General features: G+C 42.3%; 1 protein-coding gene and 1 pseudogene across 1 annotated transcript in view; both read left to right on the top strand.

The window, feature by feature from the left end:
- LOC102753658 overlaps positions 1–6,676 on the top strand; it is a 32,428-nt gene extending 25,752 nt beyond the window's left edge. The window contains exons 5-7 of the mRNA XM_015560624.1: positions 910–1,233; positions 3,853–3,888; positions 6,129–6,676. Of these exons, the coding sequence (XP_015416110.1) occupies positions 910–1,233; positions 3,853–3,888; positions 6,129–6,271 (503 nt within the window). The 3' untranslated portion in view covers positions 6,272–6,676. The remainder of the gene's footprint in view (positions 1–909; positions 1,234–3,852; positions 3,889–6,128) is intronic.
- A 5,488-nt stretch (positions 6,677–12,164) lies between these two features.
- Positions 12,165–13,399, top strand: LOC102753382 (annotated as a pseudogene).
- Positions 13,400–14,103: the final 704 nt, after the last annotated feature.

The following is a 14,103-nucleotide window of genomic DNA, read 5'->3' as shown; positions in this document are numbered from 1 at the left end:
TGGTTTAAATTCCCATTAAAACAAGTGATTGTATTGTCTAGAAAGAAAAGAAAAACTTCCTCCTGGCATTTATTTTTATGAAAATAAGACAATTTGGTATATTTCAGAATCAGTTAATGGAGAGTGACTTCCCACAGTTACAGAGCAGGAGACCATGTGGCCAAAAAGAGCTTAAATTACAAAACGCATAGCATGGGATAGGAAAGCACCTTATTTTTTATCTTTTTAATTTTTATTGAACTTATTGGGGTGCCATTGGTTAATAAAATTATTATTTTATTAATAATTCCAAAATTTCTATTACCCTATTGGTTTCAAGTGTACAATTCTATAAACATCATCTGTATATTACATGGTGCATTCACCACCCAGACAAGTCCCCGTCCATCACCATTTATCCTCCCTGCACCTTCTTCTACCTTCCCTACCCGCTTGCCCTCGGGCAGTCACCATAGTGTTGTCTGTGTCTATTTTGGTTGTTGTTTATTTGCACTGTAGAAGCCACTAAGGATTCTCATCTGAAGAGAGATTATCTCTTCCCCTACCCGCTATCCCCGCCATCCATCCTCCGCCTATGATAGCATGAGGGAGATTAAAACTGAGTAAGTTCACAAATGTTGGAGCGGTTAAAGGTCATCCCCCATTTTAGCACATGGAGAAGGAACACGGGCCAAGTTTTCATTCAGGCTGTGCCAGTTAACAGCTGTGACGTTGGGTGAGTTATGAAACCTCTTTTCACATCTGAAAATACGAACAGTAATAAGTGGCACACACTAGATTGTGGATGAAAGGCCATTGTAAGCACTGATTTAATGGCAGCTTTCCTTCCTTTTACCGTATGCTAGGTTGTTCCAAACCACACAACGTTTGTGTGTCTAATTCTTCATTGCTGTTCCGTTTTCCCCACAGATAGAAGCTATGGTCCAGAATACTACCCCAAGCCCACTATTTTTCAACCTTCATCTGCTGAAATAAGCCTTCATAAGGCTGGAACACATATTTGTCTTCTTGAGAAATTTTTCCCTGATGTTATCAAGGTGTACTGGAAGGAAAAAAATGGCAATGCAATTCTGGAATCTCAGCAGGGAGATGCCATGAAGACTGATGACACATACATGAAATTCAGCTGGCTGACCGTGAGTGAAGAGTCGATGAATAAAGAACACAAATGTATCGTCAAACATGAGCATAATAAAGTGGATCAAGAGATTCTTTTTCCTGCAATAAAGAAAGGTATGTGTGTGTGTGCGTGTGCGCGCGCGCATGTGTGTAATCTTCCCAGAACACTTTTTTGCCCCCAAAGGGAATGCCCCATGTGTCTGTCATGTACTAATACTAATTATAATTATGCTAGAGGCCTGATGCATGAAAAGATTCGTGCAATAGGCCTTCCCTAGTTAAACAAAGACATATTTTTAATATTTATTTTATATATTTAAATGCCATTTAACAAAGAAAAATCAACCAAAAAAATGAGTTCGCGTGTCACCTCTGACACGTGTGTCATAGGTTCGCCATCACTGCCCTAGGCTCAGAACTTAAGTCCTGAGTATTAACACAACAGACCAAGGTCCCGTAAGAAGGAACCGCTTGGATCTTTACCCTGTGGCTAACAAGCCCTTTCTAAGCAGTGGGAAATGAGGACGTCAGACGTGCTAAGACCTTTGCTGTGTACCAGTCTTTATCTTACACCTGAGTTTCCCCAGAGACCAAGTCAGGTTCGAACACTTGCCGTGGCTTCCTTCTGAGGCTGTGATGAAGGACAAGTGAAATAATGTCTGGGAAATGCTTTCTCTCAAAAATATAACACGAATGTATTTATTCATGTATGTGTATTTATATCCCTTCCTAGAACTAGGGGGAGATTGCTGAAACAGCCCTAATTTTCCTATTTCTGTGGCTAAGAAACAGAAAGAAAGCAAACAGGCAAAGCACAGGTTTAATACAACACTGGGCTTAAATGTCCCATTAGGCTTTGATTTTTCCAGTGACCAGGGTTGACTATCGTAAAGGAGAGAAGGTTTTGGTTACGAGGTGTTTACTTGGCGTCTAATTTCTGAAACAAATGTCTCCCTTGGGCGTCTCATGGCAACAAAGCTAAGGAGGGTGTTTCTGTTCATGTCGTTCTATGGCAAATGTCTAATGCTGTTTCTCAGAAGTTTTTTGTTTGTCGTTTTCTGTTCTGAAAATGTAACATGGAAGCACAAATCAATGAAGTGATTTTGAAGAGAGAGAACGTTTTCTCTCTAGTCCAAGTTTTCTGCCAGATTAGGAAAGAGAATTAGGATACACACACGGATTTTATGATGAAAAATTGTTACTTTATTGTTTTTACCTCAATCAGTGCATGGCGCTAAGAGATTTTTATTTATCTCTTAATGAATAAAGTCATTGCAAGGAAAATAAAGAGACTTTTAAGACACAGTAAAGTGAGTCCTTGGGGGACATTTTAACATCTACATGTGATTATACTAAGATTTTCAATCCTGCGATTTGCCCCAAAGTCTATACCTCAGACCCAATTTTTTTTAGAGCACAGCAAAAAAAAAAAAGACCTCGTTGAGTGCATAAAATTGCACACCAGAACCACATCCGTTTGGACAAGAACATGTCTAGTAGAAAAAGGATAAGCCAAAGCAACCATTGCAACTATTTTCCTCCACCCAATGGTCAATGCTCTTTTAAAGAAATTTTGTCTTTGTATATATATATATGCCTTTAAAAAAAATTGTAGATAAACACAACTCTCACCTCAGGTTTTATATATTCAAATAACTGTAAGTGTGACTTGGTTTATCTGAAAAGAATTGCCCTGAAATGCCAAGCTCCTGAGGTAAAAAGGTCATTTGCTCAGCATAACTACAACATCTGGAAGAGACGTTTTAGTGTCTACAATGGTGGGAGTATGTTGTTTCTCTATACATTATTTCCTATTTCTATGGATTATTTTTACAGAGTACTTTCCACATGTTCTCTCCCATTCAATCTCCCACAGCAGTCCTCCGAGTGCTGGCTCTGCCAGTCACTGGTGTGCCTCTCAACAAGTCACTAATACTCCCTAAACCCCACTCCTCGTCTGTGACATGGGGCCCTCCAAAATACAACTCACTCCAGTGTGATAATGCATGTGAAGCATTTGACATGCACTGCGCCACACAGCCTCGCACAGCAATAATCACTCTGTAGACTTTAGCTTTTATTAATACTATTGTCATGTCCACAAACACAACTGCAGAAAATTATGTGGGTGAGCTGGGGATACTGGGGAAATGCATGATTTGGAAAGGCATGGCTTCAATGGGAAATTGGTCTAAACCAGACTCCTTCAAACATGGAAGATTCTGTTGTGGGTTTTACAATTAAGCAAATTTCTTTGGGTAGCAACTGTTCATGTCAGCAGTGTGTGCTGAAGACTTCGGAGCAGCTCCTTTTTCTGTTCATTTTTTTCCCATTCAACAAGTATTTATTGAACAGTTACTTTGTGGCAGGCACTGTGCTAGGAGCAATGAGTGCAGGAGGAAAATAGGTAGTCTTGGGTAGTAGCCTCCAGATAGGGTTAAAATGTACCCTTCATGACCTTCAACATCTTCGCGTGGAGAAACACAGTATATGTATTAGGTCTATTGAATTACACAGAGTCTGGGCAACTATTCCTGGAATTGTGGGCCTCATATTTTTAATGGTTCTCTCTTCTCTGTTGGTAGATTCTTTCTATCTATCTATCTATCTATCTATCTATCTATCTATCTATCTATCTATTATCTATATATCTGTCTATCCAGACACACAGTCAAATAATGGTTATGAACAATTCATTAATGGTGCTCTCATTTCTTGTAGAGGCTGCTACAGATCATACAAGAGAAGTTTATCTGGAAGACAAAAGTGGTAAGTTCTTGCATGTTTGCCTTCATGTCATGCTTTAGCATTTTTTCTCTTCTGACCAACTTAAATTTTGAACTTCTCTGACTTAAGGTAGAAAAATCAGAATGGCTGGATTTTGCAGAATAGACTGAATGATAGCTATTTTAAGCAAACCATCATTTCCTATTAGCTATCTTAACACAGTAAATGCTATATTTTGGTATTAGATGACTGTGGGGTGTGGTGATATGCTCAGAATTATTTCAACACTGGATTTTATTCATCTGCATGACTTTTGTTTCTATTGATTAGGGAACACATACTATCAATATGCTTCTAGATTTTTATCTTTGGTCCTTGCTAGTAGTTAATAACATGAACTGACATTTACTGAGCAGTTCTTATACAGAAGGCGTAGTGTTGTGTTTTGAATGCATTTCCTTGTTCAATTATCATAATACTCCTGTGAAGTGGTAACTATATTTTCCACCATTTTACAGATGAGAGAGCGAGCTAAAATTAAGTCCCATACACTGTGCCACACAGCTAGATCTGGGCTGTCAGGCCAGGACACCTGAGTCAAGAGTTCATAAACTTCCTCAGTTCTCTATTCTTCCTTTATGAGTCGAGTCATTGAACAAGAAAGCCAAAAGCCAAGACCCCAGGTCACCGTGGTCGGCAAACCAGGGCTCGTGAGCCACATGCAGCTCTTGGACCCTTGAGTGTGGCTCTTCCACAAAATACCACGTTGGCTCGTGAGCCGCGGTTTGCCGACCACTGCCCCAGGACAATGGATGCATGGCTGGGGCGGGGCTGGGGGCAGTGCATGGGCTTCTGAGTACCACAGACTGGCTTCAACCCCAACTCTTTTAATAATTAGCTGCATGGATATGGGTACTAACACTTTACTCATCTGCCAACCAGGAATACTTACACCTCACTCAGTTCTTAAAGAGATAAGGTCACAAATATAGAATGTCTAGCATAAGGTATCTCAGTTAGCTGGCATAGAATATGCACTAGTTTCTGGCCCTTTCTCCCTGCAAATGCACAAAGAAAGCAACTAGAAGCACTAGCTCTAGTCCTGCTGATCTCTCCTCCATTTCCAATATCAAGGGGGCTCTGGACCTCAACTACTACCTTCTCTGACCAAGGGCAGGAGTTCTGAGCACATCACCTCTTGAGGCCCCTTTCCACACCAAGTGCTAATAATTCTGGAGTGCTGATGCTGTGAAGATAAAGCATGTCAAAGGGAAATTTCCATAGGAAAGGACGTGGCCTTGTGGTTCATTGGGTAGCAGTCTGGCTCTCCATCACTGGTCGTCAATCATATCTTGACATCATATATTTTTTGCAAAACTTCAAAGGATATTAAGTGCAATTACCTATAGTATCATAGCCCCAATGAGAGACAGTCAGGAAAGACAGGTGAACCATCACCTCTTAAAGTTGCAGAGAATTTGGATTAACCACTTTCTTCCAGTTTAACATAATGCCCTCTTCTAAAACCTTGCACCCACCCCGTTGTGAACACCACCAAATTTTCATGGATTGTACCCTTGGTAAGAATCATATTGCATGCACATATAATGCCTCAGATACTTCTAAATCAGCAACTCAACTTTATTCCATGCTTAACCCTTTGATATCTGGGGTATTATTTATTGTACTTGGAGATGCAGAATTATAGAATAACTAAGAATGTGATCTGTAAATTCATGTTGCTGGGCTTGAAATCCATCTTCTGGTATTTATTAAATGCACGACATCAGGCAAATTACTTCTCTCTCCCCAATTTTTGTAAAGCAGGCATTAAAATAATAACCTCATAGGTTGTTGTAAAAATATATAAGATTAATGCTTTGCATACAAAGCTCTCAGAGTGTATCGTTTGTTTAGTGGTTAATGAATATTGGCTATTATTAATTAGAGATATGGTGGGGTGAAGAGATGCTAAAAGCTACTTTCCACAAATATTTTCTTCTCAGTGGGCTCACTCATTAAAAATGCAACCTTAGTTTTTAATATTTTGGAGCACTCTAAGTGAATTTAGCAGAGGTTGTGGGTTGACTTGGCCTGCAAGCTGGATTCTACATTGTCTTGTTGGTGGTGGTAGAGGTGGTAGATGTTTGCTTATTTGGGGGGTTGGTGGTGTGAGGGTGTCACGTTAATGAAGATCATAAGTAAATAAGTGTGACCCCTCCCATTAATATTTCCTACCCTTTCAAAACAACAGGTGAAACTAATAAATTGACTTCTCCTAGATATACTTCAGCTGCAGCTCATCAATACCTCTGCCTACTACACCTACCTCCTCCTCCTCCTCAAGAGCCTGGTCTACTTTGCCGTCATTTCCTTCTGTCTGGTTCGGAGAACAGCAGCCTGCGACCATGGAAAGAGTTCTTAACAGATAATGGCACAAAAGAATCAGTGTTCTTTTCCTTTTTTTTTGCCTCTGAACCTGTCTGCTGAGGATCTAGCTGAACTTTCTTTCTGGGTTTGGATGAATTCAGTCACATGTGCATTTTTCTATTATGTCATTTTTGCATAATGGTTTTCAAACCACTGGCCAAAAGAAAATCCCACTGTGTGACAATAACAAATCCTGACATTACTCAGGGGCAGGGCCAAAGGGTACCCTTTAGCACCATCTTCCCATAATCCCCAGCAGCTCTCTAGCCAAGCCTAATAATCACGCCTTCTGAGTACAGACAGCACGCAGCCTCTAATCACACTCCTTAGTGCTTTTGCACCAGATAACTGCCCTGAACTTTCCATTTTACACACCCAGAAGATGCCATATTTGCTACTTGAATTCTGTATTTTGTTTTTCATAATAAGACAATAAATTTTTTTAAATCAAAAGTCTACTCTTGTCTATGTACTCTAATTTGATGAATCTAGTTGGAAGTCCAAGGTAAGATGACATGACAAATGAGGTGTCAAATGCGGTGTTGGCGTGAAGGTCCACACAACATTTCTAGTTCGTTCCCTGAGACGGTAGTTCTGATGTTTTCTGTGGGAACCAGTGCCAAATGAAGGTGCCCAGCTTCCTCCTCTTTCAAAGGTCATCTCCTCTTTCAAAGGTTTGGTTTGGGAAATTCCAATGGCGACACTGTATCACCTGCCATGACTTGCACTGTGCGCTCAGATCTATACTAGTGTTTCTCAAGCATCAAGTTTCCTGACCCTCACGATCACCCTATGAAAACTGTCCTGGCATTGGAGAGGCAGTGTGAGGGAGGGGGGAAGCACGTCGACTCTGAACCCTAAGTGCCTGGGTTTGAATCCTGGGTCTAGCATTGCTCTCTGTGTGACCTCAGACAAGCTCTTTGAACTTTATGTGCCAGAATTTTCTCATTTGTAGAATGAAGCTACGGTGCCTGGTCTCCTCAATTTGTGTGAATTAGTTGGGTTAATAATTTTTGGTACATGTAAGTCCTCAATAGCATTAGCAGCTATTAGTAGCTCTACTTTAGAAATAATAGATCTCTCTCTCTCTCTCTCTCTCTCACACACACACACACACACACACACACACACACCCTGGCAGTCATCGCTAATCTTATTTCCCTCCAGAGAGGTTAGATGTGGATGGAATAGTGCCTCAGTGAGTTTCTACTACAAAACCAGGCAATCCTATGAATCCTCTCAGAGCCCTTGGAGGTGGGTACAGTCCACATTTACAGACTGGAGAGATTGCTATCTGCTCCTGGTCACCATTTTGTAAGTAACGGTCATTTGAAGCCAGGTCTCTCTAAACTCAGAGCTGTATTTTGTGACCTAGTATCGTGTGGCCTCCCCTTCACCTACTTTCAACTGGGAAAAACAAAACAAACATGCACTGCTTCTTTACTACACGCATCCTCCAAGGAGCCAGGGAGAATTTTCTTAAGGACTTGCAGGTGCACCTACATTTTCTCCTGGGAGGAAAATTTCCTTCCTTATTAGGCTCAGAGCTAATGAACAGAACTACCTCTTTACCTGTCTATGCTTGCTCTCCTTACTCCTATGCTGTTCATATAATTAGAGGGTTATAGGCCAACCTGCCACACAATTTTTCTCATGTTGGGGAGATTTTCATATGCTGACCTCACACACACCAGTCAAACATCTGTGATTAGGGTTCATGGCACTTTGTTGGGTGAAATAAATACCAGAACAATAGATGGCATCCACAGGTGTGCAATGAGAAACTTAGGTAGAGATTTCTAAAATTCCACATAAAAGCACTCATGGCCCAATAGTCTTTATAGAGCTAGCGTACTCCATACACTTCTCATCCATAAAAGAAGGGAAACACCAAGGCAACAATTCTCAAAACTTTTCCAATTATGAAGTCTCTCCACTGTTTTAGATTCTTTTCTCCGTAAACTCATAGATTTTAGTGAAGGTTTTCTGTCAATCAAGCAAGCCACAATGATGTAATACTCGATTTTCCCTTTACATTAATCAAAGTCCTATATAATTGCCGATTAGAAATTCTGAATAATAAGAGATAGTCAGAAATACTATACCCACATAATACCATACAATACAAAAAGCTAGAAACTCAATGCATCATTAGCCATGAAAACTTATTGGGTAAATGCATGGTCTCTGGCGGGTTCTGTTAGGCTGTTTTTTGTTCGCTTTCTTCTGTTTTGTTTGAATAACAGCAAGTACCTACAACTTAATGAGCATCAGGAATTCTGCTCAGCAGTTTGCATGCTCCATCTAATGCTCTCCCTGTAGCACAGTGCGGGTATCACGCTGCGCTGATGGGAAAACTGTAGAGAGGCTGCCATGCCAGAGGTTAAACATGGAGCAGTGCCCGCGTCCACATGATTCCACGTCCATCTGACTGAAAATCTGCTGTTTGGCCATTATGTCAGCGGCTGTCCTCTTGAAGCCTTTAAAAATCACTGAGGCCAGCGTGGCTCAGTGGTTGAGCATCGACCTGTGTGAACCAGGCGGCCACGGTTGGATTCCCAGTCAGGGCACATGCCCGGGTTGTAGGCTCGATCCCCAGTAGGGTGTGCAGGAGGCAGCGGACCAATGATTCCCTCTCATCACTGATGTTTCTATCTCTCTCTCCCTCTCCCTTCCTCTCTGAAATCAATTAAGAATATTTTTAAAAGATCACTGAGACCTAGACTGCATCACAGGCCAGGCGCCGGACTTTAATAAAACCTTTAGTAATTCTAACGTGTAGCCAGTTTGAGGCCAGCAGGTGACTGAAATAGCTCCTGAGCTCCAGCGCTGCTGTCTCAGCTCTGAGGCAGCCGGGAGCCATCACAGCCCCTTCCACAGGACAATGTGCTGCAACCTGGACAGGTCCCTAAAATTGTTAGGCAATACCTCCATGTGGTTCAAACGTCACAGCACCTGTAAAATGTACTATCTTGCAGACCACATTTTTGTTTCTCATGCATCCTTCTTGTTTTTATTATGCAATCAATGCACATGTATAAATACATATGCATGTTTATATGCATTCTAATTTCCTCCTTTAACACAAAGGGAGTACACAATACACATTATTCTGCACGTTTCTTACTTATACATCCTAGAGCTCTTATGTCAGGACATAGGACCACCTAGCTGTGTATTTCCTTTATAAAATCAGTTCTCCGTGATAGACTGTTGGCTTATTCCCAATCCCGTTATTTAAAAATGCTGAAATAAATTAGTGTTTTATGTCATTTTGAATGTGTGCATTGGTCATTTCTACTGCAATGTAGGTAAATGCCGAGAGTGTGCTGTCTAATGCCAGGACTTGGCTAACATGACAACTGAAAAATAGTCTCATCGTGCCTTTAATTTGCTTTTCTCTTATGAGTGAGGGTAAGCATCTTTTCATATATTTAAAGTTTATTTATGTTTTCCTTCTGTGAAATATTGGCCCAGGTCCTTTGGCCACTTTTTCTTATTAATAACACTAACAAGTATGACACTCATTTATCCGTGTGTCTGTGTATGTCCATGGGCATCGGCATAAAACAAAATGTTCAATGTATGGTTGGTGGGTAAAAAAAAACACGGATTATATTTTTCTATTTTCTGCAATGAATCCTTTAAAAATAAAAACTTTTGCATATTAGAATTAAAACAATGTCTCATTTAAAAGTGAAAAGGTTTTGTTTGTTTATAATCAGCTTTAGGTCCTGAGAAACCAAGTAGAGGCTCCCATTGGAAAACCAAATAAGACCAAACAGATACAAGAAAGATGAAATTTAGAGTTCCTGCTTGATTCTCATTGATTTGATCAAACCTCATTAGGCCAAACACCCCCCTACTTGCAACCAGTGTGCCACAAGGATTTTTAGAGCAGTAAATACCTGACATTTTAGTCAGGGGCACTGACCTCTTTTCCCTTAAACTGTCAAATTAAAAAATGACAACAGCCAACACAACAATAGCCTGCTGGTGTAAATGCCCTGTCTTAAACCGTAAATACACAGGTCATTAAAGAGTTGCATCTTATCGATTATACCACATAATAAGGTTGCATGTGATTGGTTAATTGTTGGTACTAGAAATCCTTGTATACAAGTATATGCACCTGATTTTTTAAAAAGTTACTTTGAGCAAAAAGGGTAGGTAATTACTCCTATTATTGTTTTTATAAATCAATCAAAATTATAACTACTTTTTGTCAGATTAGCAAAAAACCTATTTTTTGTTGTGCTGCAGAGTATTACCAATTCTTTTATGTGTGCCACGAGATGAGAAAGATTGAAGATCGCTGACTTAACAGAGTTGAAACTATTTCTGCAAGGGGGAAAGGGAGAAGCAGAGGGAACTTAAAAATCACTGAGTGTTTTGTGTGGCTAATTTCACAGCTGGGGCACTGCTAGCCAGTATCTCCTGTGGCTTCAAACTTCGTGGCCACTTCCTTCCCCAGCTCAGCCTGGGCTGCCGACACCGGAGGCGAGGCGGAGAGGAGGAGAGCGGGGGTGGTGGTGGAGGAGCCAGCGCTGGGGGGGAGGGGGGTGCTGGTGCAGCTGATGGTGCTTCATGTTCTCAGGCCTCCTTTGTTTACGTGCTCCGGCAAATGTGGTTGATTCGTGGAAAATGCTCCAGCTCACACCGGCCCCCACTGGTTGGGTCTGTACCAGTGGTGGCTGGGGTGTTATAAGATAAAATAAGGGCAGTTAAACCACAACCACTTTGAAAAGGCCACAGCTAATGTGAAGAAAATATCCATCTACAGACACCAGCAGGCGGTCGTTATCAGACATGCACTTAGGCTGTGGGGAGGGGGTCCCCACTTTTTATATACAAGGCTTACTCCCATTACTCCTAGACCAGGAGGTTAATGAGGCTTACCCTATGCGAGTTGGAAATTTTATGCCCAGGACTATTCCGATGCTGCCCCTTCAGGCCATCACGACGCTGTTCTGGAGGAAAGAGCAAACAGCACTGGGATAATCCCTAACATTTCACCAAATATCTGGGCTTTTCCACGGTATTTGATTTACTGATCCTGTACCTTTCAGGTTTCATTTTCTCGGTGTAGACAGGGTGACACTGCATCTGTGAACCTCGTAGCAGGGACAGACCGTGGATGTGGGCAAGGGTGATGAGCTTTCTCCTTCATGAGTACACAGCGATAGCAAGGCCCTACTGTATCCCTGAATGTCCTATATGGAATCCCTGTAAGCCCCCCTAAAGAAAGAAAGATACTTCAGTCAACCTGCGCAAAGCTTCATGGAGGACATGCACCTCAGATAAAAGGGTGATTGGGGTCAAGTAGAAGAGGGCTGGTCAGCACTGTGAACATAGAGAGCCAATGTGCCCACCCCATCCATGCACGGTACAGAGGGGTGCCCAGGCCCACAGGCTCGATCTGCACGGGCCTGGGGGAAGTGTGGCTCTATTGTTGAGAACAACGCTTTGGGCTTTCAGTCTCACTTCACAGCACTTTCAAATCAGACACCTCCTTCTTCTTGGTCTGTGCTCTGAGAGCCAAGTGCTGGGAGGCAATGGTGTACCCTACGGGTTCAGTCCAGCATGTTTGAGTGAGAGCTCTTTCTCCGGTTAAGTGATGGCAAGGACATCCGGTTTAGGCATCATCTGAGGGCGTGGTGTAGGAGTCCATTCTTGAGGCAGGGCCTTCTCGCCGTGAGAATAGCAGTGAGTTCCTAAGGGTTTAGTCCAAAGCTGGCCCCTGGAGCTTTCCCTTACCCCTTTCTCCACCATGAGCAGCTCTTCCTGGTTAGGCTCCAGCCTCCCGAGGCGTCCTCGACTTCTGGCACATTCTTGTTGCCTTTCTCTGCCCTATCATTTCGTTTGGCCCATTCTTAGAACAAGCACAGATGGACTTGATGTCTCCCTGCAATCGGTCGGGTTTGGAGGCTGAAGAAAGCCAAGGTCTCTTAGATGACCATCTGGAGGTGGCCAAGCACTTCAAATCTCATGGGTTCTCCAGCGACCAGGCTAGAGTGGGCTCCTCTGCATGGCTGGCTGTGGATGGGCTGGTCAGTGCCTCACACAGTGTAAGGAAGATGCCTTCTCCAGGACAGACTGGATGGTAGAGACATTGGATCCCAAGGAGTATGACTTTGACGACCTGTTTAGATTACCTCGAAACATGCCCTATGGGCTTTGGCTACATTGGATGACACATGTGATCTCTGTGACCCCCTAGACCAGGAGATTAATAAGGCGTCCCCCTCACCCCTAGGCAATGAACCCAATTAGCCATCTTTCAGAAAGTTTACTCTAAACCACGGGTGGGCAAACTTTTTGACTCGTGGGCCACAATGGGTTCTTAAACTAGACTGGAGGGCCGGAACAAAAGCATGGATGGAGTGTTTGTGTGAACTAATATAAATTCAAAGTAAACATCATCACATAAAAGGGTACGGTCTTTTTTTTTTTTTTTAGTTTTATTACTTTCAAACGGGCCGGATCCAGCCCGCGGGCCGTAGTTTGCCCACGGCTGCTCTAAACTGACCAGGTTGCCCCCTTCACCTTCCTGCAACCTCTTCCCTTCTCCAGGGCCCCTGTCCACGCCTCTTCCTTTAGTTTAGAGTTGGGCAGTGAAGTGGGTATTTCTGAAGGAGATAGGAAGTCCGACTCAACTCCTTTTATTACCACCATCCCTCAGTGCATAGAAGAGGAGGATGTCACCTCAGGCAATGACAGGAGATCTCTGAGCCCAGAGGCCTACCTGGGCTCTCCCCAGGAACAGTCCCTCTGCCTCCAGGGCCTCTCCGAGTAGGTGCGTCCCTCTGTCCCCAGGCACCCTCCGTGGCTCTGCCCGCCCCAAACCCTACAGCTTTCTGGACACAAGATGGTAGCAGCAAAGGTAAGGGGTAAGAAACTAGATAAAAAGCTGAAAAAATGGAGCAGAGCAAGACAGCGGCCACCAGGTACCACCAGAAAGAGGGGAGAGCAGGAGGCCCTCCCTGACGAGTATGAAGAGCAAGACAAGGAAAACGAGGCTCTGAAAGAGAAGGCAAGTTCCTTGGCCAAGGAGATCCGGTATCGGAAATATTTGCTAGAAGAGGTCCGCAAGGCAAGGGGAAAGGAAAGGCCCCCAGTTAGGGTATTCGGTGTGTGCTTGTACATTGTACATAGGGGGCTTGTGCTGGAGCTGTATGTTGTAATAAAGTATTCTGCAGTGAAAGTAAAAAAAAAAGAAGAAGAAGAAGAAGCAGCAGCTCACAATAAAATGTAGTCTACTTTAATTCAAACTAGGTAAATAGTTTGAGGCAGAGGTTAAACATGGAGTAGTGCCCGCGTCCACATGATGCCAGAAGTCTCACCTCCCACTCCATAGTTAGAGCCTCAGTTGCTTGGTCTGCTCTAACTAGCGGTGTCATTTAGTCTCTTTTTAAAAAATATTTTTATTTTATTACAAAGGGAAGATGATAGCAATGATTTCATAGTTGGGTTCAGACGCCTTTAGAACCACACTAAGAAAGATACTATTCATGATAAAAATAATACAAATGTCTGGTGACCTATTATATGTATTCACAATTCATCCTTGTCCCCCTTTCGTAATTCCCACACTTTTGGCCAAATGCAAAATGAGAAAAATAAAACTAATAATTTTGATATGTTGGATTTTATTACTTTTAAAATTGTACAAAGAGCACATGTGCATGAGTTAAAAAAGACAAAGAAAATGTAGGGTGTTAAAAAAAGAAATCTGAGACATGAAACAAAACAATTCCACTCTGTGAATTCAAATAAAAAGGTATTTGCTTACCAAAGAAGTGTTATGCTAATATATTAAGAAGTCCT

The sequence above is a fragment of the Myotis davidii genome, unplaced genomic scaffold, assembly GCF_000327345.1.
Source record: "Myotis davidii unplaced genomic scaffold, ASM32734v1 scaffold2555, whole genome shotgun sequence".
NCBI classification, from domain to species: domain Eukaryota; kingdom Metazoa; phylum Chordata; class Mammalia; order Chiroptera; family Vespertilionidae; genus Myotis; species Myotis davidii.
Note: the sequence above shows the minus strand (reverse complement) of the source record. Positions and strands in the feature narration are given on the sequence as shown.